The sequence below is a fragment of the Artemia sp. Qi Xiang Cuo genome, chromosome 21, assembly GCF_049724085.1.
Source record: "Artemia sp. Qi Xiang Cuo chromosome 21, ASM4972408v1, whole genome shotgun sequence".
Taxonomy (NCBI): Eukaryota; Metazoa; Arthropoda; class Branchiopoda; order Anostraca; family Artemiidae; genus Artemia; species Artemia sp. Qi Xiang Cuo.
The window spans coordinates 30742886-30763712 of NC_142814.1; the positions used below are offsets into that span (position 1 = coordinate 30742886).

The 20827-nt window shown below is 37.1% G+C and overlaps 1 protein-coding gene across 2 annotated transcripts in view; it reads left to right on the forward strand.

The window, feature by feature from the left end:
- Positions 1 to 20827, forward strand: part of LOC148939443 (facilitated trehalose transporter Tret1-like) — an 86018-nt gene that overhangs the window by 48549 nt on the left and 16642 nt on the right. For both annotated transcript variants that reach the window (XM_089106592.1, XM_089106593.1), the window contains exon 3: positions 18732 to 18809. In XM_089106592.1, the coding sequence (XP_088962718.1) occupies positions 18750 to 18809 (60 nt within the window). In that variant the 5' untranslated portion in view covers positions 18732 to 18749. The remainder of the gene's footprint in view (positions 1 to 18731; positions 18810 to 20827) is intronic.

A 20827-nucleotide genomic window follows, 5' to 3' on the forward strand; every position in this document is an offset into this window, starting at 1 on the left:
AATACAGAAATTTACATGCACACAGAGACAAACTCACACACACACACACACACACAAACAGAGAGGGACACACACAGCGACGTACACACGCACAGAGATGACACACACACACAGAGACGACAACACACAGTGAGAAGACACACGCACAGAGACGACACACACACAGACACACACACACACACACAGACGACACACACATACGTACACACACATAGAAATCACAAACACGTACAAACACACACACACACACACACACATACACAGATATGAAAATACATACATACACACACACACACACGAGACACACAAAGAATAGCTAGAAGACACACACACAGAGACAAACAGACACACACATAGTGATGACACACGCACAGAGATGACACACACACAGAAGTGAGAAGACACACGCACAGAGACGACACGCACACAGAGACAACACACACACACACACACACAGACGACACACACATAGCGACGACACACACACACACACACACACACAGAGAAACTACAAACACACAGAGAGACGACACACACACACACAAAGACACACACACACACACACTGATACAAAACACACACAGAGACGATACACCCACAGAGAGGACACACACACAAAGACAACAAGCACAGAGACACCACACACACAGAGACAAACACACACACAAAAATGACACACACATAGTGACGACACACGCACAGAGACGACATACACTCAGATACGACAACACAAAGAGAGAAGACAAATACACAGAGATGACACACACACACACACACACAGAGACGACACACACACAGAGATGACACAGACACGCACAGAGATGAAACACACATAGAGACGACACACGCACAGACATATATATATATATATATATATATATATATATATATATATATATATATATATATATATATATATATATATATATATATATATATATATATATATATATATATATATATCTGTGGGTGTGTCGTCTCTTTGTTTGTTTCGTCTTTGTGTGTGTGTGTCATCTCTGTGTGTGTGTCGTCTCTGTGTGTGTTTGTCATTTGTCTGCATGTGTGTTCTGTGTGTGTGTTGTCTTCTCTATGTGTGTGTCGTCTCTGTGCGTGTGTCTTCGCTCTGTGTGTGTCGTGTGTGTGGGTGTTTGGTCTCTATGTGAGTGTTGTGTCTGTGCGTGTTGTCTTTGTGTGTGTGTGCTCTCTGTGCGCGTTTCATCTCTATGTATGTCTCGTTTCTGTGTGTGTGTGTGTCGTCTCTTTGTGTGTGTGTGTCGTCTCTATGTGTGTTTGTTGTTTCTATGTGTGTGTGTGTGTGTGTGTGTCTCGTCTCTGTGTGTGTGTCTTCTCTCTGTGTGTGTGTCGTCTCTGTGCGTGTGTCGTCGCTATGTGTGTGTCGTCTGTTTGTGTGTGTGTGTTGTCTCTGTGTGCGTGTCGTCTCTGTGCGTGTGTCTTCTCTCTGTGTGTTGTCGTCTCTGTGTGTGTGTCGTCTCTGTGCGTGTGTCGTCGCTGTGTGTGTGTCCTCTCTGTTTGTGTGTGTGTGTGGGTTGTCTCTGTGTACATGTAAATTTCTGTATTGTGTATCCAAGAGGTGAATTCTAGAAAGAGTTTGTTACTTACTTACTTACTTACTTACTTCCTTACTTACTTACTTACCTACAATTTTTCATTCTGATACCTAGATTTTGACAATGTTATCTCATGTGTCTGACAATAGATGTACGTAAATTCCTTTTCTTACATCGTCGATGTTTTAATAGACATTCTAAACGCATGATATGCTAGCTTACTCTAAAAAATAATGAACACAAAACAATGTAATGTTTTTAATGAAATAGTGTTATGTAGAATATTAATACAAAAACATATTATGATACATTATTAATATCAATGATTAACTTTGGACATTTTGAATCTGTTCCATAAAATAGTTCACCATGTTCGCTCTTGATATTGTAGTTATTGTCTTCTCTTAGTTCGTAATCAGTAGAATAATCATTATTCCATTTTGAATCATACACAATTTTTACTGGCGTCTCATGAACAGGCTCAATATGCTTTTCGCCTTTGGTATTATTTGATTCATTGACTGTTTGATCAATGCCAGTAACGTTTGCTGGTGCTTTGTTTTTCATCGTTTCATCTTTATATTCCATAGTGATATTTTCTGACAATACCCTTTTTATTTATCTGGCAATTTCACTGTCTATTATCACTGTCTATTTTCCCACTTTATTAAAATGCTCCATCTTCACTTTTTTAAAAGATATGACTTATGTGTTTATTGTTCTACTGCGTAAAAAATACTGATTTAATACATGCAATAGACTAGGTAGTGTCGATATCCGGACATAGAATACCAGTGGGAAAGCCACATTGTGTCTCTGACCAATCATAGAGTACAATTGTTAGAGCCGTAAGCATATTTTGTCATTTTAAGATACGCGCAAAAAATATAAAGTTGATTAATTTCGAAGTTTAAAAAAAATAATTTGTTTTTATAAAAAAATATTGAGTTAGAATCATCAGTCCTCATCATTCTGAGTATCCAAAACTGAACTTCAGTTTCACATTTGAACTAGAGAATTGACCTAAGTTTCACATTTGAACGAGAGAATTGTATTTTCCATAATTTTCTTACAGGAAACTAGAGTTTATGGTCAAAAACCCTTATTAACTCAGATTCTACAGAAATAGTTTATTTTTCAATCCATATCTGGACTTAAGTTTCACCTATGAACCAACAAATTGTATTTTCCATAATTTTCTTACAAAAAACTAGAGTTTACGGTCAAAAACCCTTATTAGCTTAGATTTTTCACTAGCAACTTGCCCTCCACTATAACTTCGCGAATACATCCTTCTGCCAATCAACCCATCTCCCCCAAAACACTTTTCAGACATTTCTTGTTAAATTTTTTTTATTTCAACTCATCCACACGGGTTTTTCGCTAGCATCTCAGCCTCCACTATAACTACGCTAATACATCCTTCTGCCAATCAACCCATCTCCCCCAAAATACTTTTCAGTCTTTTCTTGTTAAAAAATTTCTATTTCAACTCATTCACACGAGTTTTTCCACATTTGAACCAGAGAATGGACCTAAGTTTCTCATTTGAACGAGAGAATTGTATTTTACATAATTTTCTTACAGGAAACTAGAGTTTATGGTCAAAACCCTTATTAGCTCAGATTCTACAGAAAAAGTTTATTTTTTGATCCATACCTGGACTTAAGTTTCACCTATGAACCAACGAATTGTATTTTCCATATTTTTCCCTAGCAACTTGCCCTCCACTTTAACTTCACTAATACATCCTTCTGCCAATCAACCTATCTCCCCAAAGCATTTTTCAGTCATTTATTGTTAACTATTTTTATTTCAAATTATCCTCACGGGGTTTTTACTCGCTACTCGCCCTCCACTATAACTACGCTAATACATCCTTCTGGCACTCAACCCATCTCGCCCAAAACACTTTTCAGTCATTTCTTGTTAAATATTTTTTTATTCCCACTCATCCACACGGGTTTTTCGCTAGCAACTCGCCCTCCACTATAACTTCGCTAATACATCCTTCTGCCAATCAAACACTTTTCAGTCATTTCTTGTAAAAAAAAAAATTATTTCAACTCATCTACATGGGTTTTTCGCTAGCAACTCGCCCTCCACTATAACTTCGCTAATACATCCTTCTGCCAATCAACCCATCTCCCCCAAAACACTTTTCAGTAATTTCTCATTAAATTTTTTATTTCAACTCATCCACACGGGTTTTTCGCTAGCAACTCGCCCTCCACTATAACTTCGCTAATACATCCTTCTGCCATTCCTTTTATTTTTAAACACCCACTTTGAAAAATTGGGGGAACGAAAAGTGACAAGAATATAAATACTTTTTGGTCGGGCCAGTTTCTCCCTTAGTTGTAAACACCCGCTTTGAATAATTTGGGGAAAGAAAAGTGAAAAGAATATAAATAATCTTTTGTCGGTCCATTTTCCCCCTTAGTTGTAAACACACACTTTGAAAAATTGGGGGAACGAAAAGTTACAAGAATATAAATACTCTTTGGTCGGGCCAGTTTCCCCCTTAGTCGTAAACACCCGCTTTGAAAAATTGGGGGAACGAAAAGTGACACGAATATAAATACTCTTTGGTTGGGCCAGTTTCCCCTTAGTTTTAAAAACCCCCATTGAAAAATTTGGGGAACGAAAGTTACAAGAATATAAATACTCGTTGGTCGGTCCAGTTTCCCCCTTAGTTGTAAACTCCCACTTTGAAAAATTGGGGGAACGAAAAGTGACAATAATATAAATACTCTTTGGTCGGGCCAGTTTCCCCCTTAGTTGTAAACACCCACTTTGAAAAATTGTGGGAACGAAAGGTGACAACAATATAAATACTCTTTGGCCAGGCCAGTTTCCCCCTTAGTTGTAAACACCCACTTTGAAATATTCGGGGTACGAAAAGTGACATGACTATAAACACTCTTTGGTAGGGCCATTTTCCCCCTTAGTTGTAAACTCCCAATTTGAAAAATTGGGGGAACAAAATGTGACAAGAATATAAATACTCGTTGGTCGGGCCAGTTTCCCCTTAGTTGTAAAAACACGCTTTGAAAAATTGGGGGAACGAAACGTGACAAGAATATAAATACCCTTTGGTCTGGCCAGTTTCCCCCTTAGTTGTAAACACCCACTTTGAAAAATTGGGGGAACGAAAGGTGACAAGAATATAAAATATTTGTCAAGGAATATTGATTAGTTCAGAAAGAAGCTATAGTCTATTTCTCCTGAAGCATTTCTACTCTTATATTTACCGGGATATTAAATAAGTACCTTTTTTACCCCCCCTGCAAAACGTAATTTGCCCCGTGTTAGCCTTATTTTCACTAAATACTTGCCCCCACCCACTCCCCAGACAGTCCAGAAATAAGCAATAGTCTATTTCTCCTGAAGCATTTCAAGTCAAATTTTTACCGGGGTATTAAATAAGTGGCATTTTTACAACTCCCTCAAAACTTAATTTCCCCCTTCCTAGCTTTATTTTAACTGAATACTTGCCCCCACCCCCCGCACTTCTTATAAAGTAGTAGAAATAGAGCGTGGCCAAATCTAAATTTAATAAATTTTTTATGTTATTAATTACAATGAAAAAAAAATTGAACACCTAAAAAGCCACGATAATTATTCGCTAGTTTGATGTGGCATAGACAATGCAATGTTTTGAATAATAGCAATACAGTAAAAATAAAAAAATATTTGTCAAGGAACATTGATTAGTTCAGAAAGAAGCAATAGTCTATTTCTCCTGAAGCATTTCTAGTCGTATGTTTACCGGGATATTAAATAAGTACCATTTTTACACCCCCTCAAAACTTAATTTCTCTTCCAAGCATTATATTAACTAAATACTTGCCATATTGGGACTTGTTCATTGTCTCGGGTATTTTACGATTTCTCATTTAGAATGTGTTACCTCCAAAATTGACTCCCCTCCCCCTCTCCTACCCTCCCCTGCCCCTAAGAAACGGGAGAACGAAGGGAACGTTAGATTCTATTTTAAATTGACAATACTTTTCAAACGTTACTTGTGTATTATACAGACCACATCGGAGAGGTAAAGCTAGGTCAAGTAACAAATTACCTGAGTTAACAACCACTTCGGGGTTACCTTAACTGTTAATAAGTTTAATCCTTTATTTTTTTCCACCGTCATACAATCTAATCCATAAATAAAATCATTCAGACTCCTATTATTCAAAACCTTATTTAATACTTTCATAGTGTCCAATTTGCTAATTTCTTATCCCTTTTGGCAAAAATGTCAAATACTCACTTTCTTTGAAAAACTAAACCAGACTATACCCACCAAACCAGACTGTACCCTCCAAACCAGATTATACCCAACAAACCAGACTATACCCACCAAACCAGATCCATAGGTACATGCACTGGAAAGGTGTCATGGAATAGATTATACCCACCAAACCAGATCCATAGGTACATGCACTGGAAAGGTGCCATGGAATGTAAAGTGGGACAAATACACCGGAAGGAACATAGTCTGCTAGAATTCAATATTAGCATTCTACTATCGTTGCTTAAAAATGGCACATGATCAATTTTCGTTGAAATAAGCCCTCTTTCAAAATTCGATTAACATTGGTCCTGGCCCCTGAAAAAAAAAACACACACACGCACGCACATTCATGACCATAAATCCAGGAAAAAAATTCGTGTATTTTTATGTAGGAGATTAAAACCTCCACCTTAGGGCTCTTAAACTTGTTAAAGTTTCTGGCGTAGTTTACGCCAAGATTACATATTTTTTGGGTGTGTTTTCCCTCCCGTTTTTAAAATTATGCAATTATCCTTGTGATAATAATTTTCGGGATGTAAGTTTAAGATCAGTGATTTTTACATGACTGGAGATTTTTGTTTGGAGCACTGCATGTTTGGGGATCTCATATATATATATATATATATATATATATATATATATATATATATATATATATATATATATATATATATATATATATATATATATACATTTTGTTATATAATTTCTTTTTAATAGTGCCGGTTACTGTTGGCACGGGCCACTCTTTACTTACAATTTGTATCACAAACTGCTTGACAATGTAGATCGCCGCAAGATTTTTTTTTTAATTTGCAATCTTACATTCGCGAGGCCATTCCGTGGTGCCCGACACTAATACGCGCAAGTCAGCTTTTCTAAATTGCACAAGAGAAAGGAGAATAATTTTCTCAGAACTAATATAATACATTTGGAACAGAGATGCATTTTCTCTTGATTATCTCTCCTTCTAAACACTATTTCGTGGCTTGGACGCTGTAAAACTTAGAAAGGCTGAACTTGAACAAGTTTCATTAGCTGCCACAAACTTATCCGTTTTTCTTATTTTCCAAAATTTAATCAATCTAATTAGGAAGTTTATTATATTGTAAGGTATTTTGAACATAAGTTCGACAAGCCTTTTTCGGGATGTCTCATTTCCTAGAGATTTGGTCATTTATGTGTCAACGAAAGTGGTCCAGGGCGGGGGGGGGGCTCTTGGGACTAAAGCTAGTCGTGGGAAAGAGTTCGTTCCCAGGCATGGTCGAACAACCAATAGCTGGAACTTCCGTTCCAGGAAAATTATACTCTTGGTACACTTCTAAAGGCAGTCCATCTTTCGCCTTCGTCGTAGTTAGTTATTCTTGTGCTACCTTATTTTCTCTGAGTGTATTCTCACGTTATTTAATAAGACCATATACCGACGTTTACTGACTATCTTCGAATTTACGTAAACCGTTACATCAGCCAATATAAAAGGGCATACAAATAAAGAACTAGACAGAGGTTTACAGAGTGGTGGCAAGCGGTTAAAACTAGTGGAGCAAATATGACTAGTGGAAAACCTCCAAGTGACATTTGAGTGACCGTTATAAGTACTGACGACATCTTACACTAAATACTGGCAACATATTGAAGAGCTATTTCGCCTGCTACCAAAACTGCTTGTGGTATTGAGCCGCAAATACTGCAAAAGACTGATTAATAAGACATCGAAACGTTACGAGCTATTGAACTTTCTTCTACTCAAAGTGCCTTCTTGAAACACACGTTCTTTTAAATGAACATTTTGAAATAGGCTGTTATACAATGCCTAATATGGATTTCCTTGCGATAGCTTCTACCTACTAATTCCAATTTCTACAACTGAGAGTCTCCGGTTGATTTTTACCTTCGCTTAGCCATTCTACGTTTGTGGTATTTTTACCTGATTTTACACAGTCGACGTGGGATCTACATTTGACAGTTTCCAACCAAAATTTAACATTTTGAATTCGATAATCAAAAATTAATTCTCAATTGTCACTCCATTTGCCGCATTGAGACCAACTAAAGTTGGATGTGAGACAAACTACCTTCCGTAAGTGATTTAACACGGCTAAACAACATAGTAAAATTTATTATATCTTTGCCCCTAAAAGTGAAGTTTATTACCCAAAACTAAACATCTGTAATTAAATAAGAGTATTTAAAACCAATATTTAAAATTTTAGAGTAATTTCTTTTTCAAATTTTGATCTCAATAAGTCAGTTTTTATTCCTATACTTAGTTTGTAGGCGTGGTTCGATTTAAGGATGAAACGGTATATCTACTCTATAGAAGGATGCCAAATTAGGAAGGTCATGTAGGGTGTCCTTAGAAGCCAGGAATGATGGTGTAGTCCTTGGAAGATTTTCTCTTAATTTATTCAAGGAGGGGATCAGACCGTCATACAAACGGTATTTGTTACAGCATAGTGCAGAATTTTTTTTTGTTTAGGTGATGCGTACAAGGTTGCAATACAATATGAATAGATAGAACAGATAGTGGGGGAAGGAGAGACATCTTCATTTCCCGATGAATATCTCTCTGCTATCATAAAGGTAAAATTTGGACTCAATGATGAAGGTTTTCAAGGTCGTGGGCATGGAAGTGTTCGTGGTCGGGTAAGTTACGAGGGTAGGCAGTATGAAAATAGGGATACGGGTTATAAAAATGTAGAGTGTTATTTTTGTAAGGAATATGGACATATTTGAGCCAAATGCGAAAGAGCGAATGCTCGTAGAAGTGCTACTCGGGGAAACGAGTAGACCAACCAAAACTGGGGGAAATGGTTGGTAGTAAAATTATACCCCTAAAGATTTCTACTACTAAGTCAAATGTTCAGTTTACACTAATAGAGCAAATAATGTTAGATTCCAGTGATATTTTAACTAGATTTGATGCCTCACAGGGCGGTTTGGCTACGCATGGAAATGGACCTGGTTTTGACGTCCCGTGGAATGATTTGATGTCTCGTGGAACGGTTTTAATGCACTGCGAGATGATTTGATGCCTCGCAGGGCGGTTTGGCTATCCATGGAAAGGGAGCTGGTTTTCAGGTCTCAAGGGATGATTTGATACCTCGCGGGATGGTTTTAATGCGTAGCGCTAATAGTCATGTAGAGATATCAGCAGTAGTACCGCCATTTCTCGAACCACAAGTTATTAAAACAAAACCAAATAGGTCAAAACCGAGGCGTTCCGCAGCAATAAAACCCCAAGGATTTTATTGGAAATAATATCTTAACGTCATTGCAGCATGGTAAGCCAATAAAACTGCAATGGTTTACATATATATATTCCATTATTTATAAGTTTAAGCACTTTAATTTATGTGTCGCTGGTATTTTCAGGATTAATTAGCCTTTCTTGGTCATTCCTTTTGCCCTAAACCGAAGTTTATACATAATCCCAACTTTCCTTGTCCTCATCAAATTCAGGGGTATGGGGAACAAGTCTATTTTAAAGGATACAGAGAAAAGTGAAATGTTAAAATATCCAGTTTCCGACTACTGTTGTTAGTGTGGTTCGTTTATACTTTGTAAGTGTTTACTTATTTAAGTATCGTGTAGTGTTTACATTATGTAATTGTTACTATTTGATGCTGTAGAATATTAGTAGGTGAGAAGTGAATAATTTGGGAAGGGTATTGAATGTTTTGAATTCAATTAAAGTTTGAGGGTTTAGTGATAAGGGGATAAGCCAAATTTGGGAAATTTAACTTAAAACAAGGGGGAGAATCTGTGAAGTATTTGGAATATAAATTCGAGAGGGCTTTTCCGGGTGTCTCATTTCCTGGAGATTTGGACATTTATGTGTCAAAGAGAGTGGCCCAGGGGGGGGGGGGCTCTTAGGACTATAGCTAGTCGTGGGAAAGGGTTCGTTCCCAGGCAAGGTCGAACAACCAATAGCTGGAACTTCCGTTCCAGGAAAGTTATACTCTTGGTACACTTCTAAAGGCAGTCCATCTTTCGCCTTCGTCGTAGTTAGTTGTTCTTGTATTACCTTATCTTCTCTGTGTGTATTCTCACGTTATTTAATAAAGACCATATACCGACGTTTACTGACTATCTTCGAATTTACGTAAACCGTTACATCAGCCAATATAAAAGGGCATACAAATAAAAAACTAAACAGAGGGTTACACTATTCAACAATTAGGAGAAAGCACCAGTTTTACTATTTATATGACATAAATAAATAAAAAATGCGTTTTATCCCTGTCTTTATTTTTGCAATTATTTTATAGGATTAAATTTCGGAATCCATTCAATTTGTTTTACGACCAGGATTTTTTTTTTAGTTTTCATAACATTTAACCAGAAGCATATTTAAAAAATAGACAGAGTATAGGACCTATTTGGACCTGCTAAAATTTTTCTCAAAACTACTGTTATATGACCGAACTCGGTGGAGACAAATGAAGAAGATCATGTTCAAGAAAAATCAAAACAAATATTGTGGCTTGAACGAAGATAAGAAATATGGAAGAATTCTAGTGGTTTCCCAGACGTCAATAGTTGATGCAGTCGGGATGATAACCAGGTACTATTGGTAAACTAAATGCAGATAGGGCACTTGGATAATATTTTGAAAATTACAAGGGATACTAACTTACAAACTATTTGATTTGTTATTTTATCGATAGCTTTGGTCAAATGAAGCTAAACCCATAATATCAGAAGCATTTAGGTTTGCAAAATACCCACTTGAGAATTTAGAGCTGCAGTGGTGTCAATTGGAGGGAGCAGGACGAAAATACATCCTCTAGACTCCCCCTCCCCATTAAATTTTTAAATTCACCTTTTTGGGGTATATTCATTGAAAATTGCCTCTTTTTGTATTTTCATTGAAAGAAACTGAAAAATTTGACAAATCCCTCCCTCCAGATCTTGAAAAATACATTCACCCCTAAATGTTTGGGAATTGATGCCACTGTAGAGGTGGTTCCAATGTAAGGGTGACTAATTACTATTAGGGGCTAAACATGTAGTGGAGGGAAACAGCTTCTATTTTGTTTTATTTATCAATGCTTTTATGGTACATCTCACTCAACATCTGTGGTTATGGAAAATGTGGTTAGTTTCTGATGGCATAATTGTTTTCCAAAACAGTTTTTTTTCTCGCCGGCCTGAGCAAAATGAAAAACATGAGATGGCTTTTGCTTTTAAGTTCATTCTCTGCTGTGTTTATACAGTCACTAAAATCATTATGATTCATTTTTTTGTTCTTCTTCGTGAACCCTCAATAAAAGGAAGCAGTAAAAAACCGCAGCTTCCAGTTAAGTGTTTCCATCCGGAACATGAGGCGAGGCACGAGATACCAATTAAGTTCCAGACCCCCCTTTGCATAAGTATGGAATTTCATAATATGATCTCAACGGAAATTACCCTAATCAATTTCAAGGGGTACATAATTTTATGGATCTATTTTCTATAGTTTGATCGATCAGACAAAAAGTGACTATGCTAATGTTAGGAGAATAATATATAAATAATAAAAATTTAATGGATACTGGCCTAGACTCGTATGCTCGGGTGAGAGACTTAATTGCCAAGCCCCTCCATTAGGTACTGACACGGGATTTTTTTGTCAGTTTATTGGGGGGGGGGGGGCAGGAAGATGCCTGAATGAAAAAAAAGGAAAATCACTTTTAAAAAATATAGAGAATTCTGGGAACATTGTAATCAACCTAAGACAATGAACCAACACAGAACAAATATTTTCAGGCAGTGGACACATATGTATTTGAAGAAGCGCGCAAATACTTCGGCACTCAGCTATCCTTAGTGCAAGGAAAGCCATTAAAAAGTAGAAACAACAAGAACAACAACCTTGAATAACAACATATTTAACAACGGTCTTTGAAAAAAGACTGAACTAAAAACAAAAAAAACAGAACTAAAAGAGCCATCATCGCACTATAACAGTAAAAAAAACTCACTGAAGACAAACCAGAAAAAGATAACCAGATAACAGCAAATCTTATATTCTGTTCTAAAATAGTTGACCTTTTTGAATACTGTGAACACCTTTTTTCTTATTTAGACAGCGTCCCTTAACGATTGCTGCAGACCTTTCCCGAGAGAAATGGAAATCGTGTTACCAAACGAGAAGTTGTGATGTTATTCATTTAACATTGTATAGGTTTTTGGAAACAAGGGGAGGGTATGTGCCTAAAAGCCTCCAGTCCATAATGTGAACGTTCCCACCCTGTTCCCACAACCCACAAAAAAAAAATCTTTATTTTAATTAGCTTTTTATTTGTGAAATAAATTACCCGTAGTTGATGTCTTAACAGATGGCCCCTCTCGCTTACGCCAACAAACTTGCTTTTTGTCCTGGCAATTAATGCATGTGTATGCGTCTTAGCCGGACTATCCAATTTGAAGTTTACTGATGAATACAAGTTATTGATTTTAACAGTTATAAGACCCCAACTGGATCGTCCATTTTCCATGGGAACAAGGACCTATGTTTCAAAAAAGGGATCAAGCATTCTTCATTAGTACAGACCGTAGGTCAACATACAGGCATGAAATTGGCTCTATATTTTATTTTGTGTGTGCCGGGGGAGGGGGGAGGAGTAGGGAAGGTAAAATCACCAAGGTGATGGATCCAATCTACCCCCCCCCTGCCGTGTAGCTGTTAACTAATTGCACTATATACTTTTAATAAACAGCACGTAAAGAAATATTCGCATGTTCATGCAACAAATGAATCATTCTTAGGATTTCAAACGTCCAGATCCTGATAAAAACTACAAAGTTCGCTCTTTAAAATAACTAATCCTTTAAACTCTTAAATCGGAAATTCTTAATAAGAAAAGTCATTCCTTAGGAAACGGCAAAAAGCGTCAAATTGAAAGATGTAGTAGAGGCTCTATCCTGTGTAAAAAAAAATCACGCTGCGCAGTCAGAATTCTGTTGTTATGAGGGGGGGTCAATTTGTTTCAGGGGAGGGGTCTTAGGCTATAGAATAGATCGTTCCATAGTCATTACACGAAAAGATTTACACATTTAACGCAACTATTCAAAGCAGGGGAGTGTTGTTCCCCTAGATTAGCAACTAACAGGCAATGCAATGGTGCAGCCTGAGTAAAGAGCGATTAAATTAAAAAAAAGTTTTTTTCAACCGAAAGTAACAAGCAACATTAAAAATCAAAACGACCAGAAATTATTCCGTATGTGGCAACCCCTTGCCCCTCTCCTCAATATATTGCTCTTTACGCTAAAGTTTTTAGCACTTATAAAAAGGCTTCCTATTCTAATTAAGCGGCCCTTATGTTTCAGGAGTCGTTCTTGAAAAAAATTGGGACAAACAGTCAAACTTTAGTGTAGAGACTTTGGAGGGGGGTTCAGTTTTAGTGCCGTTTCTAAGAGTTCCCTTCCCTTCCCTTGACCCTTCTTATGCCCTTTTTAGCTACCCCTCCCCTTAACCCCCCGAAGACATCAAATCAAAACTTTGTAATAGTCATTTTGTTCACAAATGGGTGCCAGATCAGCAAAAAACTTTTAGAGATCGTTCTCAAAACGAAAATGTTATCTATTTGTTTTGGAGGGGGCAGGGGCCCAGAAATAGACCAACATTTCTTATTTCTTATTCGTTATTTTTTTTTTAACGAGCAGCTACGGATAATTTGTTGTCCCAAGATTCTCGGTGCTTCCCAAGAATATCTTCTGGAAATGATGCTGGTACCTGTGTAAATCAAAAGAAATTATGTGCATCTACTATTACTACTACTAACAACTCACCACAGCACCAAGCCGCCTGAGGCCAACACAGCTACGCACGCTCCTCCTCCGTCTCAATCTATTCAAAGCCTCCCTTTTTACACCCTCCCAAGAAGTTCCCATTTCCTTTAAATCTTTATGTATGACATTCTTCCACCCCAAACAGAGGCGACTTTCTTTCCGTTCAGCCCTAGATGGTTGCCTAATAGGGACAGTCTTCGTCACTCTGCTATTTGTCATATGCACAATGGTGCGCTTTTATTCTAACATACCTTTCAGAAAATTCCAAGAAGACGATCTTGAAACGCATTGTTCGCCTAGCCCATTATTTGAAATACGGTCAGTCAGCCGGGTACCCAGAACAAAACTGATTTTTCAGATTATTTACAATATCTCAGGAACAGCTTAAGGGATGGAGTCGAAAGTTTGAGGGATTATTGGAAAGGAAGAGGGACATAGTTGGAAGTAAAAATTTGAATTGGGGGGAGGGGCATGGGTAAATCAAAAGGCATCATGTGTATCTTTGTCATCAAAACTGCATGTCTCAATATCTTGGGAACGGCTTAGGGGATGGAGTTAAATTTTCAGGAGCTGTCGCAGAAAGGAAGAGGAAGTAAATCAAGGGAAATATAAATTTAATATTTGGTTAAACAATTGTTTGGCTAAACAATTTTCGTCTCCAGTTCCGACAATTATAACTTTATGCACTGATCTGAAAACACTTCAGAAATCCTTTTATAAATGTTTCGCAAAGCGCTTAGAATTAGGTTTTGAGAAACATATTATTCCATATTTTGTTAGAACTTGGCTATTTGACCCATTCTAATTTTTTGGCAATAAACCCAGCGTCCTACTTTTCTTTCCAGAAGACAAACATAATAAATTCTACCGACTCCAGTGTTCTACTCAGAATTTCTAGACCCAACATAAATTACAAGATAACTTTGACTCCCATTGCATTGAAATTAGGTTGCAAATTTCCTGTTTCAAGATTTACATTCAAAAATTTTAAAAACTTCTCACCCCCTCCCCATTTTTTCAAAAAAATGTTCCAAAAATAATTTTCCAAACCCAACAGAATTTTCTATTTAAGGCACTTTATACCGACATAAATTCAGTTAAGAGTTGAAACTAAAAGGAAAAAAAGTATTCACACAAAATGTCATATCATCGGTCACTTCACTGGCCTTGCAGGATTGATCCAAATTGTAGATTTCTTTAGACATTTTCTAATAGTTCTTTTATGGTTCCAAATGGAAGCTTGTGATCACTCACTACTTTCATAAAACTTTTAATAGGATAATCAAATTGAAATGTTACTGTCTAAGTCACGCTTTCAGTCTTGTTCGCAGAGAATTCGCAGTCTCTACGGCTAAGTAACAAACACACTGTTATGGTAAAAAAAAAAAAAAAAAAATAACAGACATCGCAGAAACAAAATCTTGTACAGTAAAAATGGTAAAACTCTAATTTAGCTATACTTTTGGCTATCTTGGAAAGGGGTTCGGTTAGGAAAATGAAACTTTCAGGGATGGGCCTACAGGCTAAAATGTCCCGGGAAGGTATTTTGAAATACCTACCTCCACTCTCTCTCCCTCTAGAGGGTCAAAATTTGCCTACATGACAGATCTATAGGCTACCTATTACAATTTTGACATAACAACATTTTACCTTAATTTCAGTTATCAGTTTCTTTTTCTCTAGCTTAAGGTTTTGAAAATGCAAATCCTGTTATTTGAGTAAGATTTTAAGCCATATCAATGTTTTTTTTTTTAAATTTAGGAAATACATTTGCATATCTTAAAAACCTTATAAATTGGGATAGCCAAAAGTAGTTAAAGTAGAATTTTACCGTCAAAATGTATCTATGAACAAAACCATTCTAAAAACGATATAAAATAAAAACGAGGACTTCAAATATTTCAATGAACAAAGTCAAGGCATTTGTCTTACTACACTTCCCAATCCAATTCTTCTATTTTTCTAAATTTCAGTTAACATACTTTTAACCAGTTTTAAAATCAACTTCTGAATTTTCCCTTTAAGAATACAATGATCTTATTCATTTTCTCTCTCTCGTCTCTCTTTCTCTCTTCTATATCAAGACTAGGATTGATAAACTAACCATAATATTTAAATTTTCCTTTCCTGTAGGCCATTAAATGCACTTTTCACCGTATCTGATGTAAAACAAATATTCGATTAACTCACTGTCTTCTCAAATGACATATATCCACCAATAATTAGATATTCATACAATAACTTTATTGCAGAATCCACTACGACGCTTAGCATGACCATTATAGGTGTTTAGGGTACCCTTTTCATTGCCAAGGCCTCCTACCGAATAACAAAAAATATCTCTTCAAAATGAACAAAGTTAAAAAGACTCTTTGTCGCCCAAATTTAGATATTTTTTCTTCAAATTCATCATACTCTTACTAGGCGCGCTACCTTCAGGGTTTCTGAGGTTCAGTGTATCCACCGCTTACCCCATTTCGTGTTAATTTCAGGCCTTACTGATCCAGGGTCCCCTGAACTATACTTCCCCCAGGTTCCTTATAACCTGCGAGCTGGTACCTCGGTTGATCGTCGTCCGCACCTTCATCAGTCCCAGCCCCGTTTAATTACACTCTCCCAGGCTTCTCATTATAACCTGCGAGCTTATTCCTCGGTCGACTATCGTCCGCTCCGTCACCCGTTCCAGCACCACGTATTCCTCCCGTGAATGCCCTTTAAAGATTGATAATGCAATTCTTTGGCTCAAAACACTAAAAAATGCTCAAACTCAGGGTTTGATCTCTGAAACCTAGCTAACTTTGGTAAAACTTATGGTAGATTATTTGTTTCAACCCCAGCATCAGTCGTTAAAAACTCTGCCTCTTTATAGAAAGTGAGTCTCTCGACTCGAAGCGTAGCATTTGAAATTCTTCACCGCTTCAATTTTAGATTTTTTTTTTATATAAATTAATTTTTCTAATTTTTCTAATTTTTCAACAACTTCCCCCGAACCGTTCCCAAGATACTGCAGGCATACTACAGCAAAGACCTGCAAACACATAGTATCTTTCGATTCACCTTCAACACCCTCCAAGTGAAAGCTTTAAGTTGACTTGACCCTCATATTGTCCCATACTCCCTCAAATAAGTGTTCAAGAAAGTGTTAAAATATTTGCGCTACCAACGTGTAAGAAAATAAAATGTTACGAAAGAAGATGCGATGAAAATTAAGTTAGAGAATTCTGGAAATTTTGAGAATTTTTTTAGAGTGTGATGTGAAATTGAGTATCGAGAGGTACAAGTTTTTGTAGAGAAATTTAAACTTCTTAGATTTTCTAATTTTTTTTTCCTAGGGGTCAACCAGCTAGCAAATAAACTTGATAGCGTCTGTATGATATCCAAACCAAAAATTGTCAGTAAATTACGCAGCTTTTTTTTCTTTTCTTTTTATCGCATAGTTTATCTAGGTTTTGAGAATTAGTTTATCCTAAAATTTTTCTAAGAATGGCTTAAGGGATCGAGTTGATACTTTGAGGGAGTATGGGAGGTTAGGAGGGTCAAGTCAACTTAAAGCTTTGACTTGGAGGGTGTTGAAGGTGAATCGAAAGATACTATGTGTTTTCAGGTCTTTGCTGTAGTATGTCTGCAGTATCTTGGGAACGGTTCAGGGGAAGTTGTTGATACTTTCAGGCATATTTGGAGAAAGGGAAGGGGGCAATAAAAACTCAAATTTAGTTTTGGGGAATGTAAAAAGCGCGAGCTATAGCTCTGAATATGTCTTTGAAAAACCTACTTCTTGATTTTTTTTTTGATTTTTTTTAAACTAATTAACATATACTATTGAAATATTCTTTAGATGTTTAAAACTCGTCTCCACCTACATATGACAAAAAAAAAACAGATCACAGAGAGATTATTCACAATTATTGACAAGATTAACTAGGACTGATCTAATGGAGCGGGGAGGGGGATATGCAGATAATTGAACGTTTGTGGTGTCTGGATTAAACTGATGCTGTAAAACTGATGTGAAAACCCCCGTACCATTCAACCGTTACTAACTACTGCTAACAACTCACCGCAGCATCAAACCGCCTGAGTCCAACATAGCTACTTACGCTCCTCCTCCATTCCAATCTATTCAAAGCCTCCCTCTTTACACCCTCCCAGGAAGTTCTCATTTTCCTTAAATATTTCTTTATGACATCCTCTCGCCTCAACCGCGGATGATCTGCTTGCCGTTTAGCCCTAGACGGTTGGCCGAAAAGGAGAATCTTCGGCAATCTTTCATCTTTCATCCTTCATCCGCAGAACGTGCCTAAGCCTTCTCATTCTTTCTCTCATTATAGCCCTAGGAAGCGGGATTGAACCGTACTTTTCGTACAGCCTACTGTTTGAAATACTGTCAGTCAGCCAGGTACCCAGAACAATCCGTAGGCAATTTCTCTGGAAATTTCCATCCCCTATTCGGAGCACCCATGTTTCAGAACCAGATTTGGCCACTGTTATCACTGTAGCTTCCAATGATTTAATCCTGGTTTACTGACTTGTCTTTTTATTCTTCCAAACTTTATCATCTTTAAAGGCCTTATTACTGCGTTTATAATCTTTTGAACCGATTGTTATTAAAGGAAAGCTTTTTTAAGGAAGACATAGGAGCCAAGGCCATATCCAGGGGGAGGGGGGTATGGAGTTAACCTCCCCCCCCGAAAGTTTTGTCCGACACGCAAAAACGTAACAGAAAAACATGTAAACATATTTTGATGCGTTTTTTAAAGTTTTTTTGGTACCCCCCTTCCCCCGAAAAAAACTTCCCCGAATAAAAATCATGGATACGCCACCCTTGATATGAGCTGTTATATCTGCATAGTGATTGAGCGATACCGTTTAGCTGGAGTCAAGCACAGGGTCGGTCGTTCTTGGGGCTTCGTGTTTTTCGGACCTGGAGTCATTCCTCTGGACAGTTTAAATTGAAGGAAATAGTTTTTAAGTAATGTATGCTACGTGGTGCAATTATAAAATTCTAGTATCGTGGTAGAAAGTATTTCCTTTCGATTTTTCTTTGATATTATCGATATCGTATTATATACTATAGTTTATAATTGTTACAGGAATTGGGCTGAAACAAAATGTCGAGTTCAACTATAGGACTTTTTCGTTTGGGATCAGCGCCAAAACACATCGAGCAGGTAATTTTCTTCTTTATTTTTCTTTTCTTGGACTGATGTCCCAGCTAATTCTTTCAGTTTGATTGGTCACAACCTATTTTAGTGGTACCATTTTTCGATATTACCTGTCGGTATTACCCAATATTCAGTTTTTTTATCCTTCTTTCGTAAAACGCGCCCTAGCCATTTCAACCTTTCTTCCCTTTTAGCTCCATGAAGTGGAATAGAAATACGTCTCTCGTAAAGCTTGTTGCTTCAAATGCGGTCAATCAAACGGCTACTTAAGTATTTCTAGCTAGTAATGCGTTTCCACGTCGTTTATGTTCTATGGACGATATTATTTAATAGAGTGTGCTAATAGTTAAAAGTTGTTATATTTTCACTACTTGTTTGGTTTTTTCGTGATTTTGATTTATAGTGTGAATATATGTTAGTAGATTATAAGGATGGAAACAACTGAGACAGGATGGAAACAACTGAGACGAAATAGTATCTACATTGAACGTAACGTAACTGGAGATCAACTGGCTCACTTTGCCGCTTTCGCAAGGCATTGGGAAACTTTGTCGACGACGTGATTGCCACTAAACATCGATATCTGTTGGCCAATCAGAGACGAACCTTGTCAAAGGGAAGGTTACGCACTCTTTGCGTAAACCACTGAGTTGTGTAATTACAGCTCATTTGGTGAGTTGTAATATTTTCGATTGCTCTTTGATACCATCACGGTGTTGAAAGTTTGCAATATAAGATGCATGGATAAATTAAGCGTCTAGACACTAACGTGAAAGGCTCCTATAGAAATAGGACAAAATAAATATAGAAAAATCCTCTCTCAAAATACAATGTTCGAGAACGCACCCATTGATAAATGACAATGTTTGAGGATGAGGGGTTATTTCTAATGTTGTTACCGATAGTTTTGGCAAAGGTACTCAAAAGCAAAGAAAAAGTGCAAGGAATCAGAAAATGCCTTGTCAGTTGGCTGGGGAAAAAGACAAGCTTTGCTGATGCTGCAAAACTTATCCCAATCAAGGTGAAAAGCAGACGCAGCAAAAGATTAGCAGAAGATAAACAGTGCGTTTTCATGCAGTGGAAAATAAACTCTTGAGTTAGTTTGATTTTTTGTCAAAAATTTTTCTCTATAAGACAAGGAAGTTCAGAATATGATGTCAAGAAAAAAGGACAAATGGGTAAAGGGAGTGATAAATGGTGCTAGTAGGCCTAGCCCTAGCAGCAGGAAATGAATCTTCCAAAGAATATTATTGCTCAAAGGACCTCGATGAGGTATGCCAGAAAGGATAGTTGGCCTTATGGTGCCCTGCACAGGGTTCCACATATGAGAAAAAAAATAAGTATAACCAGGTCATATGTCAAGGGAGATGTGAAAAATACTCACTAAAGTATTGACATAAACTAGGCGGAAGAAATTGGGGTGCGAAATTTCTGACTCCCAATTGGTATGAGGCGACACATGATTCTTAAATCTCTTTGCAGTAAGATGCAAAGCCATTTGGCATAAAGAAAGACACATCCTTGGCCCTTATAATAGATGACAAGCCAGTATCTTCATCACAATCCTAAGCTATTTCAGTGCCACCAAATGAGGCAGACATTAGATTGATGGCAGATGAATTGGCATTATTGTCAGAGTACTTTTTATGATGTTGTGTGGCGGGTAGCAATGAGGCAAACATTTATAGCGTTGGTGAAGGAGTCTTGATTTTTGTCAAGTTCAGTGATGGAAATAAAAATATTCCATTTGGACGTATGTATTACGTGATAAGTGATACGAACCTTTGCATGCTTATACAGGTCACAGCACTGTCACTCTTCAAACTTTTTGTCTTGGGTCTGCACTTCCTTGGGCTCTCCCTAACAGTACAGAAACGTTTCAGTCTTGGGTGTATAATACATGCCATCTCTGAACAGTTTTATTGCGTCGATATGTTTCATTGTTTTTATTTCAGAAAACGATCGATTTTTCAGTCCTTATTTCTCATATAATATTAATAATTTATATATAACCCACTGCACAA